The following is a 14,860-nucleotide window of genomic DNA, read 5'->3' as shown; positions in this document are numbered from 1 at the left end:
GGATGTCGGCCGTACTGAGTGAGCCTCTGCACTGCATTCATTGAGCACCCGCTGAACACTCTGCATGTTTCCCTTCCGCTAACACTACTGATTCATTGTGGAGCAATATATGTATACACCAGGAATCCAGAAGACAAAGAAGAGACCGAGATATGGTTCATCTATAAGGGCTATAAAATCCATGACCTATCTTTATATTCCCACCACCCGCACTGATCGAGTCACAGCGCCGTGCTGTGGTAGTGGCTGTCGCTGGTATTGCAGCTTAGTACCATTCTAGTGAATGGGTCTAAGCTACTATTCCAGCTACAGCTAAAAGGTACGTAAAAACAATGCAGGGCATGCACCACCAGGGCCCACCGATCTGGTCACTAGTTTTCTTGTCTCGGTGAACCACTTTAAAGCGTTTACTTACCAAAGGTTTTGAGGTGGTGCAAATTTTAGTCAGTCGGGGGCTGGGTATTCACTGATCACTACAGCGTGTCGGGAGAAGTGCTCATCTCTCCCCATCTTGGAGCAGGAGACGCCATCGACTTATTATAGAATCATAGAGCTGCGGAGAGAAGTGTTCAGCCGAGAGCTTCTCCTGACTTGTCATAGTGATTGGAGCCTGAAAACCCAAACACTCACACCAATCAAAGCTTTTGGCATCATCAGGGCACCTAGTTGCTCAGTGATGTATATAGCCCTCAGTTGGATACTACAGAGCTTGGCTTCACTTTCACTTGACCAAACATGTTGTTCTGCTATATTGTTGTCTGTGAATGACACGTGACAATGTATGTGTCCGCATAATCCTCCACGGCACAAGACCTTGCATGGTTGTCTTTAGTCTGATGTCACCAAAATCTATACATGGTCAATGTCGCAGCCAGTCCAGGTGCTGTGACCCACCCCACAGAGTCTAGAGCGAGTACTGTGCATGATATACCTAAAGGGATATCCTTGTGAATCAAAATAAAGACATTGTAATTTTTTTTTTACATTGAGTAGCAGCAGTAAAGGGCAACATGGCCTCTCTGCTGCCACCAGTGGTTGTGTTTGGAACTGCAGGGCTGCTCAAGCCCTGATACACAGTTACTGTACCTATCACTAGTGCTGCTGCATACAGGTACTGTGCTTCCTCTGATATCTCTTTAATATATGTTACAATTAAAACAGACATTACACTGGGGGAAGCTGACTGTGTCACTAGTGCGGCAGCCTCCCTTGATGTCTATATGATACATGTTAGCATTAGAATAGACAGTACACTGAGGAAGCTGTCTGTGTCAGTAGTGCTGCAGCCTCCCCTGATGTCTTTATAATACATTTTACCATTAGAACAGACATTACACTGGGGGAAGCTGTCTGCGTCACTAGACTAGACATGACACTGGGGGAAGATGTCTGCCTCACTAGTACTGCAGCCTCCCCTGATGTCTATGTAGTGCTGCAGCCTCCCCTGATGTTTATATAATATATGTTACCATTAGTATAGACATTACCCAGGGGGAGCTGTCTGTGTCAGTAGTGCTGCAGCCAGGGCTGTGGAGTCGGTAAGCCGCGACTCCGACTCCTGAATTTTATCAGGACCGACCCCGACTCCTGCTCCTTCATAAATGGCCGGTCATATACCAGGGTAGTTATTTATCACACTGGCTCAGCAGCTTCTCCCTAATGTCCTACATGATCCTGGGGCGACTTCTGAGGGAATAAAGGAATACTGTATATAAAGCAGCTTCTCCTGTGTGTGCAGTGGATGCAGCCAGTCTCCAGCCTCCATGTCCTGAACAACTCAGAACTAGACTAGATGGAGCAGGTGGTTTTTCCTGCTGACAATCTTTGATGTTTCTAACTAATATTCACCATACACAAAGAAACACTGCTAACACTGCCAAATCCGTGTGATACAGAGGGGTCAGCCATACTGATAGAGTCACACATAGTGATGTTGAGGGCCACTGTGGGGGCAAGCAATAGCACACACACACAAACACACAGAGCCTGCTGCAGCCATAGCATACACACACACCCGCACAGCCTGCTGCAGCCATAGCATACACACACACAGCATGCTGCAGCCATAGCACGCACACATACACACACACACACACACACACACACACAGCTGCTGCCATAGAACACTGAAGAAAACCACACAATCTTCTACCAGAGAGAAAACACCACACTGAGGACAGAGGTTACTGCTACACTACTTATGTCTTCTCCTCCTCCTCTATATTACACAGGATATCTTCATATTACACTGCTGCTGAAATACAATCATCCAGCATCCAGGAAGAGAACAGCACACATCTCCCCTCACACAATGGACTCTTCCAGCTCAGAAACAAACTGCCAAATAGTGACCAACTTTTCCCCGACCACCCTTATCTAATAGGGCCAGTGATCTATTAGAATGTTGCTTATAAAATATATTGATGAGCAAAACTTATAAAATTCATATCAAAACTCAATTCTAAATTGTTTAAAGATTTTTTTAAAGCTGGAGTCGGTAGATTTTTTCCCCGACTCCAACTCCGACTCCAGCCAAAACTAGCTCCGACTCCAGCCAAAACTAGCTCCGACTCCAGCCAAAACTAGCTCCGACTCCAGCCAAAACTAGCTCCGACTCCAGCCAAAACTAGCTCCGACTCCAGCCAAAACTAGCTCCGACTCCAGCCAAAACTAGCTCCGACTCCAGCCAAAACTAGCTCCGACTCCAGCCAAAACTAGCTCCGACTCCAGCCAAAACTAGCTCCGACTCCAGCCAAAACTAGCTCCGACTCCAGCCAAAACTAGCTCCGACTCCAGCCAAAACTAGCTCCGACTCCAGCCAAAACTAGCTCCGACTCCACAGCCCTGGCTGCAGCATCCCCTTGTGTCTATATAATACATGTTACTATTAGAACAGACATTTCTCTGGGGAAAGCTGTCTGTGTCAGTAGTGCTGCAGAGCGCAACACAGGGTAGCGGAGAGAGCATTGCTGCAGCACTACTGACACAGACAGCTTCCCCCAGAGTAATGTCTGTGCTAATGGTAACAGTGTATTATATAGACATCAGGGGAGGCTGCAGCACTACTGACACAGACAGCTTCCCCCAGAGTAATGTCTGTTCTAATGGTAACATGTATTATATAGACATCAGGGGAGGCTGCAGCACTACTGATACAGACAGCTTCCCCCAGAGTAATGTCTGTTCTAGTGGTAACATGTATTATATAGACATCAGGGGAGGCTGCAGCACTACTGATACAGACCGCTTCCCCCAGAGTAATGTCTGTGCTAATGGTAACAGTGTATTATATAGACATCAGGGGAGGCTGCAGCACTACTGATACAGACAGCTTCCCCCAGAGTAATGTCTGTTCTACTGGTAACATGTATTATATAGACATCAGGGGAGGCTGCAGCACTACTGATACAGACAGCTTCCCCCAGAGTAATGTCTGTGCTAATGGTAACAGTTTATTATATAGACATCAGGGGAGGCTGCAGCACTACTTACACAGACAGCTTCCCCCAGAGTAATGTCTGTTCTAATGGTAACATGTATTATATAGACATCAGGGGAGGCTGCAGCACTACTTACACAGTCTTCCCAGGTTTGCATTTTTATAAATGACGGTAACACTTTAAGGCATTTGATGTATATGGATTGGTTCATCCATTCTGTATGGCTCAGTAGTGAGGTGTAATCTGTACTAAGGGTCTGTTCACACACACAGCTTCTGGTGCTGCAGACAATACTTGATGGTTTTGTTGCAGCTTCAGAACAGAGGACGTTGACATCCGTCTCTTTATATCCAGGCCTGCAGTGATTTCCCTATTCCTTAGGTCATCACTTTATAAACTTTGATCCTATCATTAGCAGACTCAGTTTGATTGGTGGATGAGGGAGAAGGGGGTATGACCCTAAGACCGCTGAGACCACCACCTGTCCACGCTAATGGGGTCATAAGGTGATGGCATAAAACCCTGTGCTTATCCATTTCATTACCGAGGGGGCCGAGTATTGCGCAATCCATCATCCGCACCCACCTCACCTGGAGGATTGGAATGATCAGTCACTGCTCCAGAGCACAGTCGCTGTCTGCTTCTATTCACATTGCAGAATATCACCCGTATATGTGATGTCTGGTGTGACGATAAGCGGCTATGACACTCTCTATCTTCCTGTCTTTGTCACAATAGGCAGAGGAGAGACACGGCAATATTGAGGAGCGGCTGCGTCAGATGGAATCACAGCTGGAAGAGAAGAACCAGGAGCTGCAGCGGGTGAGGCAATCTTATTATTATTATTATTGTAGGTTAGACTACCGCTAATTCATCCAAGGCCGTGTTCGCACCTTGCGTTTTAATTGGTGAACTCCCATGTGTCTCACTAAGTCAGATCAAAACAAAAATCCTGTGTGTGAACACAGCCCTAAAAAGTTTGGGTTCACCTTAGGAACTATGCTGTCATGTTCCATTGCATCTAAAATAAGAGGGGGAGCAATAGGTAGTGTCTTTTCATTTAAAGGGGTTATCCAGGATTACAAAAACAGCGCTACTATTGTCTTAAGGTTGGGCAAGGTATTACAGTTCTTTTCCATTCCCTTTAATGGAGCTGAGTTGCAATACCACATACAAGCTTAGGACAGGAGTGGAAATTGTTTATTTTTGTTATGTTTTTTTAAGGGGATTAAAAAAAAAAATCTACATATAAATCCAAAATATTTTTTCCCCACATGGCAAATATATATATATATATATATAAAAAATCTATTATTATTATTATTATTATTATTATCTTGTGGTTTGCTGTATAAGTATTTCAAAGTCTTGAAACTTGTTTGTGTCTTAAATTTACAAAAGAAACAAAGGAATAAAAAACAAATAAAATATATACTTTAAAAATATTTTTTTCCCTGCTGATCAATGCAACAAGGAATGGAAATAATGTGTTTTTTTTTTGTTTTTGTTTTTTTAAATAATGTGTTTCTATGTGTGACTTGATACCCAGCCCCTGCTTCAACATATGTTAGACCCAAACGCCAAAGGTCATAAACCCCTCCCCATCTTCCTTATACCCAGCGAATGGTTAAATCCGACACCACTGACAGTCATTAGCACCATTGCTAAGATTAGCCGTCTAAGTATATCCGTGCCTAATTCAAGCAGCCTGTAAAGAGGACAGTCTGGTCCGGACAAGTGTCTTGCGTAACCAGTCGATGTGCGATGTTTTAGCCTCGCTCCTTTATCTCCCCCACTATCAGGCCCGGCAGAGAGAGAAGATGAATGAAGAACACAATAAGCGTCTGTCTGAGACCGTGGACAAACTCCTATCCGAGTCCAATGAACGGCTACAGCTCCACCTGAAGGAGAGGATGGCGTCCCTGGAGGATAAGGTAACTAAACACTTTGTTTATAAGTGACCCCCCAACTCTTGCACAACTACAATTCCCATCATGCCCTGACAAATGAAGCCGAAGGGAGTTGTAGTTTTGCAACAGTTGTAGCCTCAGCGATTGGTGAACGCAGAGCGGGGTGTGATTGAGTGTGTAGGAGATCCATTCTCATCACTGTGGCCAAGAGGTGAGGATCCGGAACAGAAGACCCCCCTCTAAATATCCTAATAGGCTACATAAGACACCCCCTTTAAGCAGTACCCTCGGCCATCTTTGTTCTAGTATCTTCTCTTCATCGTGCAGACATTTTTCCCTCTTCTCGTGCAGAGCCGCAGAATTTACTTGGGTATATAAAGTATCAGAGCGACAGATGAGCGTTGTATCTGGAGGAATGGCATCTGCTGTGTATTCAGAGATTTATAGGGTGTCCTTTAACTATCACCTGCCCGCTATGTAGTGGAATCAGTGTGCAGTGATATAAGTTAGACTAAAGTGAAACCTTCTTGTCCTTCCAGAACGCCCTCATCAGAGACGTGGAATCTGCCAAGAAGCTCATCGATGAGATTCAGCACGAAAAGGTCAGTTTTAGTGCCAGGGTTACTAAAACAAAACTGTACCCGACTCGCATACCCCCCCACAAACCCCAGGTACCAGTGGATTGCCGCCTTTATTCCATGTCCTGGGTCCTTTCTGCTGCTCACCTAGGCCTGCAGCGCCTCTATGGTCCTACTCTCTGCCTCCCTACTCTCCACTGACGCCCCCTAGATGGCGCAGGTGCAGTGACAAGGTAGCTTACGGCAAAGAGCCAGGCCGCCTCATTTCACTTGCGACACTTCGGCTCAGCAATGCAGGTGGTATAATACACCCCTGCTTCACACTCCATAGATACAAAGTGACACTCTGGTGGTATAGGCGGCATAGGCTGATTTAACACTGAAGAATATAATCCTTCCGGGCGGAGGGAAACTGGAAAGGTGCTGTGGGACCAGACAAATATTTTTATTATTATTGTTAGAGCAAGGATGCTCCAGGCCCAGCCCCATTGAGCAGAGGGGGCCCTAATGGTTGGATACAGATTCGCTTTATGGCCTAAATGCTGAAAAATGGCTGGAAAACAATTACATTGTTGCCAACATTTATTGTGGGGCTGTTTTTGAGGTGTGTTACGCTTGTCACCAGGTGGATTTTTCCCATATATTGTTCTTTTTTTTAGGGTGATACAGAGGGAGGTCATGTGTACAGCACAGATGACCATTGTAACACACACCAGTCCTGCATAATGTAGACCCCACAATGGTACCCCCAGTATATTATAGACCCCAGTATAATAAAGATCCCAGTATCAGCTCCCCAGCATATTATAGACCCCAGTATCAGGCCCCCAGTATGTTACAGACCCCAGTATAATGCCCCCAGTATATTATCGACCCCAGTATCAGGCCCCCAGTATATTATAGACACCAGTATAATGCCCCCAGTATATTATAGGCCCCAGTATCAGGCCCCCAGCATATTATAAACCCCACTTTTAGACCTCAGCAGATTGTAGACCCCAGTATTAAACCCCCAGCAGTGGATTGTAGTCGGTCAGTAAGGAAATAATTCCATAAGAAATAACACCGGAGACGTTTTTGTTTAGAAGAAGAAGCAACGCTTCCTTTATTAAACATAGTTGTTAGTATTTTATTGGGGGGTCTTACAGGGGTATTAGCCGCATTGCACCTGGACTTGGACCATATAACAGGGACAAATCCAGCTGAAACTTACAGGTGCAAACTATGGCGGCTAACCCCCCTGTAAGAGCCCCCAGCGATAGGCAGAGGTTCCATATTCTATTACATAATGCGGCTGGCGGCTCTTCTGGCTCCAGTGGAGTGTGAACCCGAAGAGTCACCGCCGAGTGATCCAGAGGAAGGCGAAGAAAACCCCCCGAGATTTCAATCTCAGGGGAAAAAATAATTCCTTCCTGACCCCACAAGTGGCGATCGGATATCACCCTGGATCACGGCTATCCTCTGCCTACCGCTGCCGACCCTCGCCTATTTATGGGGGATTCTAGGGCAACGCCGTCAGGTGGTCTTCCTGATGTAGATATTCGTTCTTGCACGGGCGGCCTCTTCCTCCAACGGGGCGGCCTCTTCCTCCAACGGGGCGGCCTCTTCCTCCAACGGGGCGGCCTCTTCCTCCAACGGGGCGGCCTCTTCCTCCAACGGGGCGGCCTCTTCCTCCAACGGGGCGGCCTCTTCCTCCAACGGGGCGGCCTCTTCCTCCAACGGGGCGGCCTCTTCCTCCAACGGGGCGGCCTCTTCCTCCAACGGGGCGGCCTTCCTAAGCTCCTTTTCCATTTGCTTTCCCAACATCAAATGCTGAAAAAGACAAAAAAAGACAATAGGGGGGGGGGGGTCTCTTCCTCCCACGGGGCGGCCTCTTCCTCCCACGGGGCGGCCTCTTCCTCCCACGGGGCGGCCTCTTCCTCCCACGGGGCGGCCTCTTCCTCCCACGGGGCGGCCTCTTCCTCCCACGGGGCGGCCTCTTCCTCCCACGGGGCGGCCTCTTCCTCCCCCGGGGCGGCCTCTTCCTCCCACGGGGCGGCCTCTTCCTCCCACGGGGCGGCCTCTTCCTCCCACGGGGCGGCCTCTTCCTCCAACGGGGCGGCCTCTTCCTCCAACGGGGCGGCCTTCCTAAGCTCCTTTTCCATTTGCTTTCCCAACATCAAATGCTGAAAAAGACAAAAAAGGGGGGGGGGGCGGTCTCTTCCTCCCACGGGGCGGTCTCTTCCTCCCACGGGGCGGTCTCTTCCTCCCACGGGGCGGTCTCTTCCTCCCACGGAGCGGTCTCTTCCTCCCACGGGGCGGTCTCCCCTTCTGCTCCTCTTCCATTTGCTTTCCCAACTTCAAATGCTGAAAAAGACAAATACAGAAAAAAAAGAAGGGGGGGGGAGAAGCTCTCACCTTGTCTGTATACACAGGGGGTCGTCTTCAGCTCCTTTTCCAGCTTTAATAGCTTCAAATGCTGAATAAACAAGCACGGGGGTAATCCCACCTTGTATTTATGTGTGTGCGGTCGTCCCCTCCTTTTCGGCTTCTCTTCTAGGTTTTCTCAACTTCAGATGCTGAAAAAGACAGGAGGGGGGGGGGGGCTCCTACCTTGTATGTATAACCTCTGTCAGCCTGCTTCATGCAGGTTCCTGATGCAGACATCTTCCCACAGGCGGCGGTCTCTCTCCCACAGGCGGCGGTCTCTCTCTCCCACAGGCGGCGGTCTCTCTCCCACAGGCGGACTCTCTCTGTCTTCCTTTAGGCTTTTCCTGATGTAAATGCTACAAAATACAAGCAGGAAGAATAGGGAGGGGGAGAGACACTCACCTGTATAAATGAGGAGCCGGACTGCTCAGCCAGGAGGAAGCTGCAACTGAGCCGCCCAGCAGTGTGAGATTCCTTCTATGTATATACCTCATTGTGATGTCATAATAGAAGGATGTGATGTCACATGGGCGTGTCCGGTCATGCTTCTTCCCAGTAATCCTCAGTGACATCACACCATCTAGTTACCTGTGTATCCAGCTGCTCCTGGTTAGTGCGCGGTTACTAGGCAACAGCCAGACTGTCCATAGGATTGTCCCATTTCCACCCTGTGTACATGTGAAGAGGGGGGGGGGCCCACTTTATTGCCGCTTTATTACCTTAAAAAAGAGAAGATTCTTCGGTCAGTTAAAATCCAATGGGGGAGATTTATCAAACATGGTGTAAAGTGACACTGGCTCAGTTGCCCCTAGCAACCAATCAGATTACAGCTTTCATTCCTCACAGACTCTTTGGAAAATGAAAGGTGGAATCTGATTGGTTGCTAGGGGCAACTGAGCCAGTGTCACTTTACACCATGTTTGATAAATCTCCCCCATTATGTCCAATCCTCCAGCAACATCTGGAAAGAGTCTGAGTCTCCCCCATACACACACATGATAGAGGTTGCTGGTTCCCCGTCAGGTTTGGCCGCCCTTTGTATCTGTCCCAGCTGGAGATGATCAGGCCCGGATGGTGTAACAAATGTAATGGTCTAAAGTGCACGTAGCATCTTTTGTTTTTTGTTCTTTGTTAAATACTTTAAGAATTTTTGGTGTTTTTATTATTATTATTATTATTATTATTATTATTATTATTTTTCTATCTATATAATAAACTAATCCTGACCTCTTGCAGTTTTTATTCTGGCCAGAAGGTACAGACCCATCAGTCTCAGTGACAGGTGACACCAGTATATAGATAACAGACAGGAGGACAGTGACAGCAGTATATAGATAACACAGACAGGAGTACAGTGACAGGTGACACCAGTATATAGATAACACAGACAGGAGTACAGCAGGGCTGTGGAGTCAGAGTCGGAGCTAGTTTTGGCTGGAGTCGGAAAAAAATGTACCGACTCAGACTCCAGCTTTAAAAAAATATCTTTAGAAAATGTAGAATTAAATTTTGATATGAATTTTACAATTTACAATTTTGCTCATGAATATATATTATGAGCAACATTCTAATAGGACACTGGCCCTATTATATAAGGGTGGTCGGGGAATATATCAGTAATAGGACACTGGCCCTATTACATTAGGGTGGTCGGGAATATATCAGTAATAGGACACTGGCCCTATTATATAAGGGTGGTCGGGGAATATATCAGTAATAGGACACTGGCCCTATTACATAAGGGTGGTCGGGGAATATATCAGTAATAGGACACTGGCCCTATTATATAAGGGTGGTCGGGGAATATATCAGTAATAGGACACTGGCCCTATTACATTAGGGTGGTCGGGGAATATATCAGTAATAGGACACTGGCCCTATTACATTAGGGTGGTCGGGGAATATATCAGTAATAGGACACTAGCCCTATTACATAAGGGGGGGTCGGGGAATATATCAGTAATAGGACACTGGCCCTATTACATTAGGGTGGTCGGGGAATATATCAGTAATAGGACACTGGCCCTATTACATAAGGGGGGTCGGGGAATATATCAGTAATAGGACACTAGCCCTATTACATTAGGGTGGTCGGGGAATATATCAGTAATAGGACACTGGCCCTATTACATAAGGGGGGTCGGGGAATATATCAGTAATAGGACACTAGCCCTATTACATTAGGGTGGTCGGGGAATATATCAGTAATAGGACACTGGCCCTATTACATTAGGGTGGTCGGGGAATATATCAGTAATAGGACACTAGCCCTATTACATAAGGGTGGTCGTGGAATATATCAGTAATAGGACACTGGCCCTATTACATAAGGGGGGTCGGGGAATATATCAGTAATAGGACACTAGCCCTATTACATTAGGGTGGTCGGGGAATATATCAGTAATAGGACACTGGCCCTATTACATAAGGGGGGGTCGGGGAATGTATCAGTAATAGGACACTGGCACTATTACATAAGGGGGGTCGGGGAATATATCAGTAATAGGACACTGGCCCTATTACATAAGGGGGGTCGGGGAATATATCAGTAATAGGACACTGGCCCTATTACATTAGGGTGGTCGGGAATATATGAGTAATAGGACACTAGCCCTATTACATAAGGGTGGTCGTGGAATATATCAGTAATAGGACACTGGCCCTATTACATAAGGGTGGTCGGGGAATATATCAGTAATAGGACACTGGCCCTATTACATAAGGGTGGTCGGGGAATATATCAGTAATAGGACACTGGCCCTATTACATAAGGGTGGTCGGGGAATATATCAGTAATGTATCCACTGCACACACAGGAGAAGCTGCTTTATATGTTTCCTTATTCCCTCACAAGTCGCCCCAGGATCATGTGGGACATTAGGGAGAAGCTGCTGAGCCAGTGTGATAAATAACTCCCCTGGTATATGACTGGCCATTTATGAAGGAGCCGGAGTCGGGAGTCAGAGTCGGTCCTGATAAAATTCAGGAGTCGGAGCTGCGGCTTACCGACTCCACAGCCCTGGACACCCGTATATAGATGACACAGAGGAGCTTAGTGACAGGTGACGCGAGTATATAGATAACACAGATAGGGATACAGTGACACCCGTATATAGATAACACAGACAGGAGTACAGTGACAGGTGACACCAGTATATTTAATAACCTCTGTAAAGATCACGGAGCATGCCCAGAAGCTTTTCTCATTCATCAGAGTGGGACAGCTCCTGTTTTGATCTATAGTCCATGGTGCTGGTTGTAAAGCAAATGCTGGTAAAATGGCTCCGGCAAGATGGCTGCCCGGCGATCCCCAGTACAGAGACAGTGAAATCCCAGCTGGATGGAGGCTCACGTCCATTCATTCTCTGTGGAGCCACTGGAGAGCTCTGAAATCTGCAATATCACGCCCAGCCGCTATTCCCTGTATAGCCTTGTGCAGTATATACCCTTTTCCTTATATCAGAGACATTGGGGTTTCCCCCTTTTATCAGTACTGTTTGTTCTCGAGTACATGACCAGAACCTGTCCATAACATTTACTTTATTCCTTCTTATAGGAGCAGCTGCTGCTTGAAATAGAAACCCTTCGAACCGAGAATGAGCAGGTCAGGATACGGGCAGCATCGCTCCACCACAGGTACGGGTACAGCGATGGGTTATAGTAGTGTTTCCCAATCTATGGCTCTGTTTATTCCCCTACAGCTCCCCCACAGGAATAATAAAGTATTACATGGGGCCCATTGATGATACAGTCTGTATCTTTTTTTTTTTTTTTTTTTTTCAGCCGGCCTCACCTGGGCAGTGTTCCTGACTTCAGATACGCTCTTGCTCCCTCTTCGTTGTCTGACGGACATCCTGAGACTTACAGTTCTTCACTGGTCCTACGAAGGCCGCAGAAAGGACGGCTAGCTGCTTTACGTGATGAGCCCTCTAAGGTTGGCGCTTTTTTTCCCCTCCTTCTCTTTTCCACGCTGCTGTCACCAACACAGGTGCCTTGGCCAACGCTTATAGGAGAATAGAGTTTGGGCCGGTGTTTGCTCACATATAGGTGGCTCAGTTGCGTCAATTGGATCTAAATGGAAACACATGAGCATCAGATACAGCCCATGGGCATAAGGGACGTTCTATCCGGAAAAGAAACAAGTTATAACTTTATTTAAGCAATGTTTTTTAAGTTGTTACTCTTCAAAGTACCTTTTTTTTAGGTGGTTTTCTGTTACTTGATGATTTAACTTAGCGTTGTGTTTCCTTATTGTTTACTAGGCCTAGTGCAGTCCTTTTAGTAGTGAGCATGTCTGGTATTGTACTGTGCGTCCCAGTCAACTGAGCTGCTATGAGATGCAGTTCCAGACACAGCCACTAAAAATAGGATGGCGCTATACCTCGTAGACAGTGATGAAGATAAAACAGCCTCGTAAATCGGCGTATTGTGGGGGCTTCTGGGAGTCAGACCCCCATCGATCTGCTGTATATGGCCATGAATATGAGCTGTTTTCTCCTCTTTGTCCTGTCTGGGTGCACAGCACAGCGCTTCCAGTAACACTTCTCATCTCCTTCTTTTGTCTTTTCTCTCCTTTCCTCTCTGGATCTGCATCCTCAGCACGTAAGTCTCTCTCTCTGCCGTGTGATGTGTGTGCTGCGGTTCTCATATCCAGAAGCAATGTCCGTCCCCTTTTACTTAGACGCTTGTCCTCCGCTGTTACAGGTACAGACTCTCAATGAGCAGGACTGGGAGCGAGCCCAACAGGCCAGCGTCCTGGCTAACGTCGCCCAAGCTTTCGAAAGTGACGTGGATATCTCCGACATGGAGGACGACAGGGACACCATATTCAGCTCTGTAGATCTCCTCTCTCCGTGCGGCCAGGCAGACGCCCAGACCCTGGCTGTTATGTTGCAGGAACAGTTGGACGCCATCAATAAGGAGATCAGGTATGTGAGGAACCAGTTTGTCTGTAAGTTGCAAAAAAAAAATCTTGTAAAAAAAAAATCTTTCAAGTCATTTGGTGTCAGAAAATTATACAGATTTGTACTTTACTTCTATTTTAAACTCTAAAATCTTCCAGTACTTATCATCTGCTGTATGTCCTGCAGGAAGTGGTGCATTCTCTCCAGTCTGACACAGTGCTCTCTGCTGCCACCTCTGTCCATGTCAGAAACTGTTCAGGGCAGGAAAACTTTTTTTTTTTTTTTTGTTATGGGAATTTGCTACTGCTCTGGGCGGTACCTGATATGGACAGAGGTGGCAGCAGAGACAGCAGCTGATAAGTACTGGGAGATTTGAGATTTTTAAATAGAAGTAAATTGCAAATCTATATAACTTTCTGACACCAGTGGTCATATAAGCTGGTAAACAGAGGACCCCAGTCTTATGATTGGTGGGGGACTGAGGGGGTCATACATTTATCCTCTGTCCTTGTTGTTACTGGTTGAATACCATAAGGATTGCTCGGAGAATGCCCTTTGATCACTGTTGGTGACCCATAAAAAAAAATGTGATAGTCCATAGTGGACAATCCCTTCAAAACAGTGTGTAATATGCCATGGATACCTATAGGTTTTTGTTTTCCCTGAACAGGTTAATACAGGAGGAGAAGGAGACCACGGAGCAGAGAGCCGAGGAGATCGAGTCTCGAGTGGGCAGTGGAAGTTTAGACAACATGGGCCGCTTCAGGTCGATGACTTCTATCCCTCCCTCCTTCACTGGCACATCCCTCGCTGGCTCGTCCCCACCCGGTAGTGGCAGATCCACCCCCAGAAGGATCCCGCACAGCCCTGCACGGGAAGTGGATCGGCTAGGGGTCATGACCTTGGTAAGTGTGTGATCCTGTTCAGACTGTCACCCTGCAGTGTTGATCCAGAAGAAGGAAAGATCTGTCAGCGGTTTGTGAAGTTCATTGGGGCTTTTATGATTCCTGTGGGCGCCCCGGCCCTGAGTTCTGTTTAGATTTGCACTTATTGGGGTTTGTTATCCAGATTATTGCATCTCTTCTATGCACTGTATGTGTCTCACCCTTCTCCTGCCCTTTACCTTCTATCAGACTATTCTACCTTTACTCTCATTGATCCGACCTTCTGGAGACGACTCTGTCCATGTCTATTGACCTTTTATTATAGTGGAGAAAAGGATTTTATTATTCTGCAGATTTTCCATCAATTTGTCAGCTATACAAATACAGGATGTAACTCAGGATCAGTACAGGATCAGTAATGTTACACAGTGACACCACCAGCAGAATAGTGAGTGCAGCTCTGGAGTATAATACAGGATGTAACTCAGGATCAGTACAGGATCAGTAATGTAATGTATGTACACAGTGACCCCACCAGCAGAATAGTGAGTGCAGCTCAGGAGTATAATACAGGAGGTAACTCAGGATCAGTGCAGGATCAGTAATGTATGTACACAGTGATCCCAGCAGCAGAATAGTGAGTGCAGCTCTGGGGTATAATACAGGATGTAACTCAGGATCAGTACAGGATCAGTAATGTAATATATGTACACAGTGACCCCACCAGCAGAATAG

At 46.7% G+C, this 14,860-nt stretch overlaps 1 protein-coding gene across 4 annotated transcripts in view; it reads left to right on the top strand.

The window, feature by feature from the left end:
* The window catches only part of PPFIA1 (PTPRF interacting protein alpha 1), a 65,227-nt gene that overhangs the window by 29,314 nt on the left and 21,053 nt on the right, over positions 1-14,860 (top strand). For all 4 annotated transcript variants that reach the window (XM_069965203.1, XM_069965202.1, XM_069965200.1 and 1 more), the window contains exons 10-16: positions 4,179-4,262; positions 5,243-5,374; positions 5,890-5,952; positions 11,894-11,973; positions 12,121-12,271; positions 13,042-13,265; positions 13,912-14,146. In XM_069965203.1, the coding sequence (XP_069821304.1) occupies positions 4,179-4,262; positions 5,243-5,374; positions 5,890-5,952; positions 11,894-11,973; positions 12,121-12,271; positions 13,042-13,265; positions 13,912-14,146 (969 nt within the window). The remainder of the gene's footprint in view (positions 1-4,178; positions 4,263-5,242; positions 5,375-5,889; positions 5,953-11,893; positions 11,974-12,120; positions 12,272-13,041; positions 13,266-13,911; positions 14,147-14,860) is intronic.

This window comes from Dendropsophus ebraccatus, chromosome 4 (genome assembly GCF_027789765.1).
Source record: "Dendropsophus ebraccatus isolate aDenEbr1 chromosome 4, aDenEbr1.pat, whole genome shotgun sequence".
Classification (NCBI taxonomy): domain Eukaryota; kingdom Metazoa; phylum Chordata; class Amphibia; order Anura; family Hylidae; genus Dendropsophus; species Dendropsophus ebraccatus.
The sequence above is the reverse complement of the archived record's forward strand: the minus strand, read 5'-3'. Positions and strand labels throughout refer to the sequence as shown.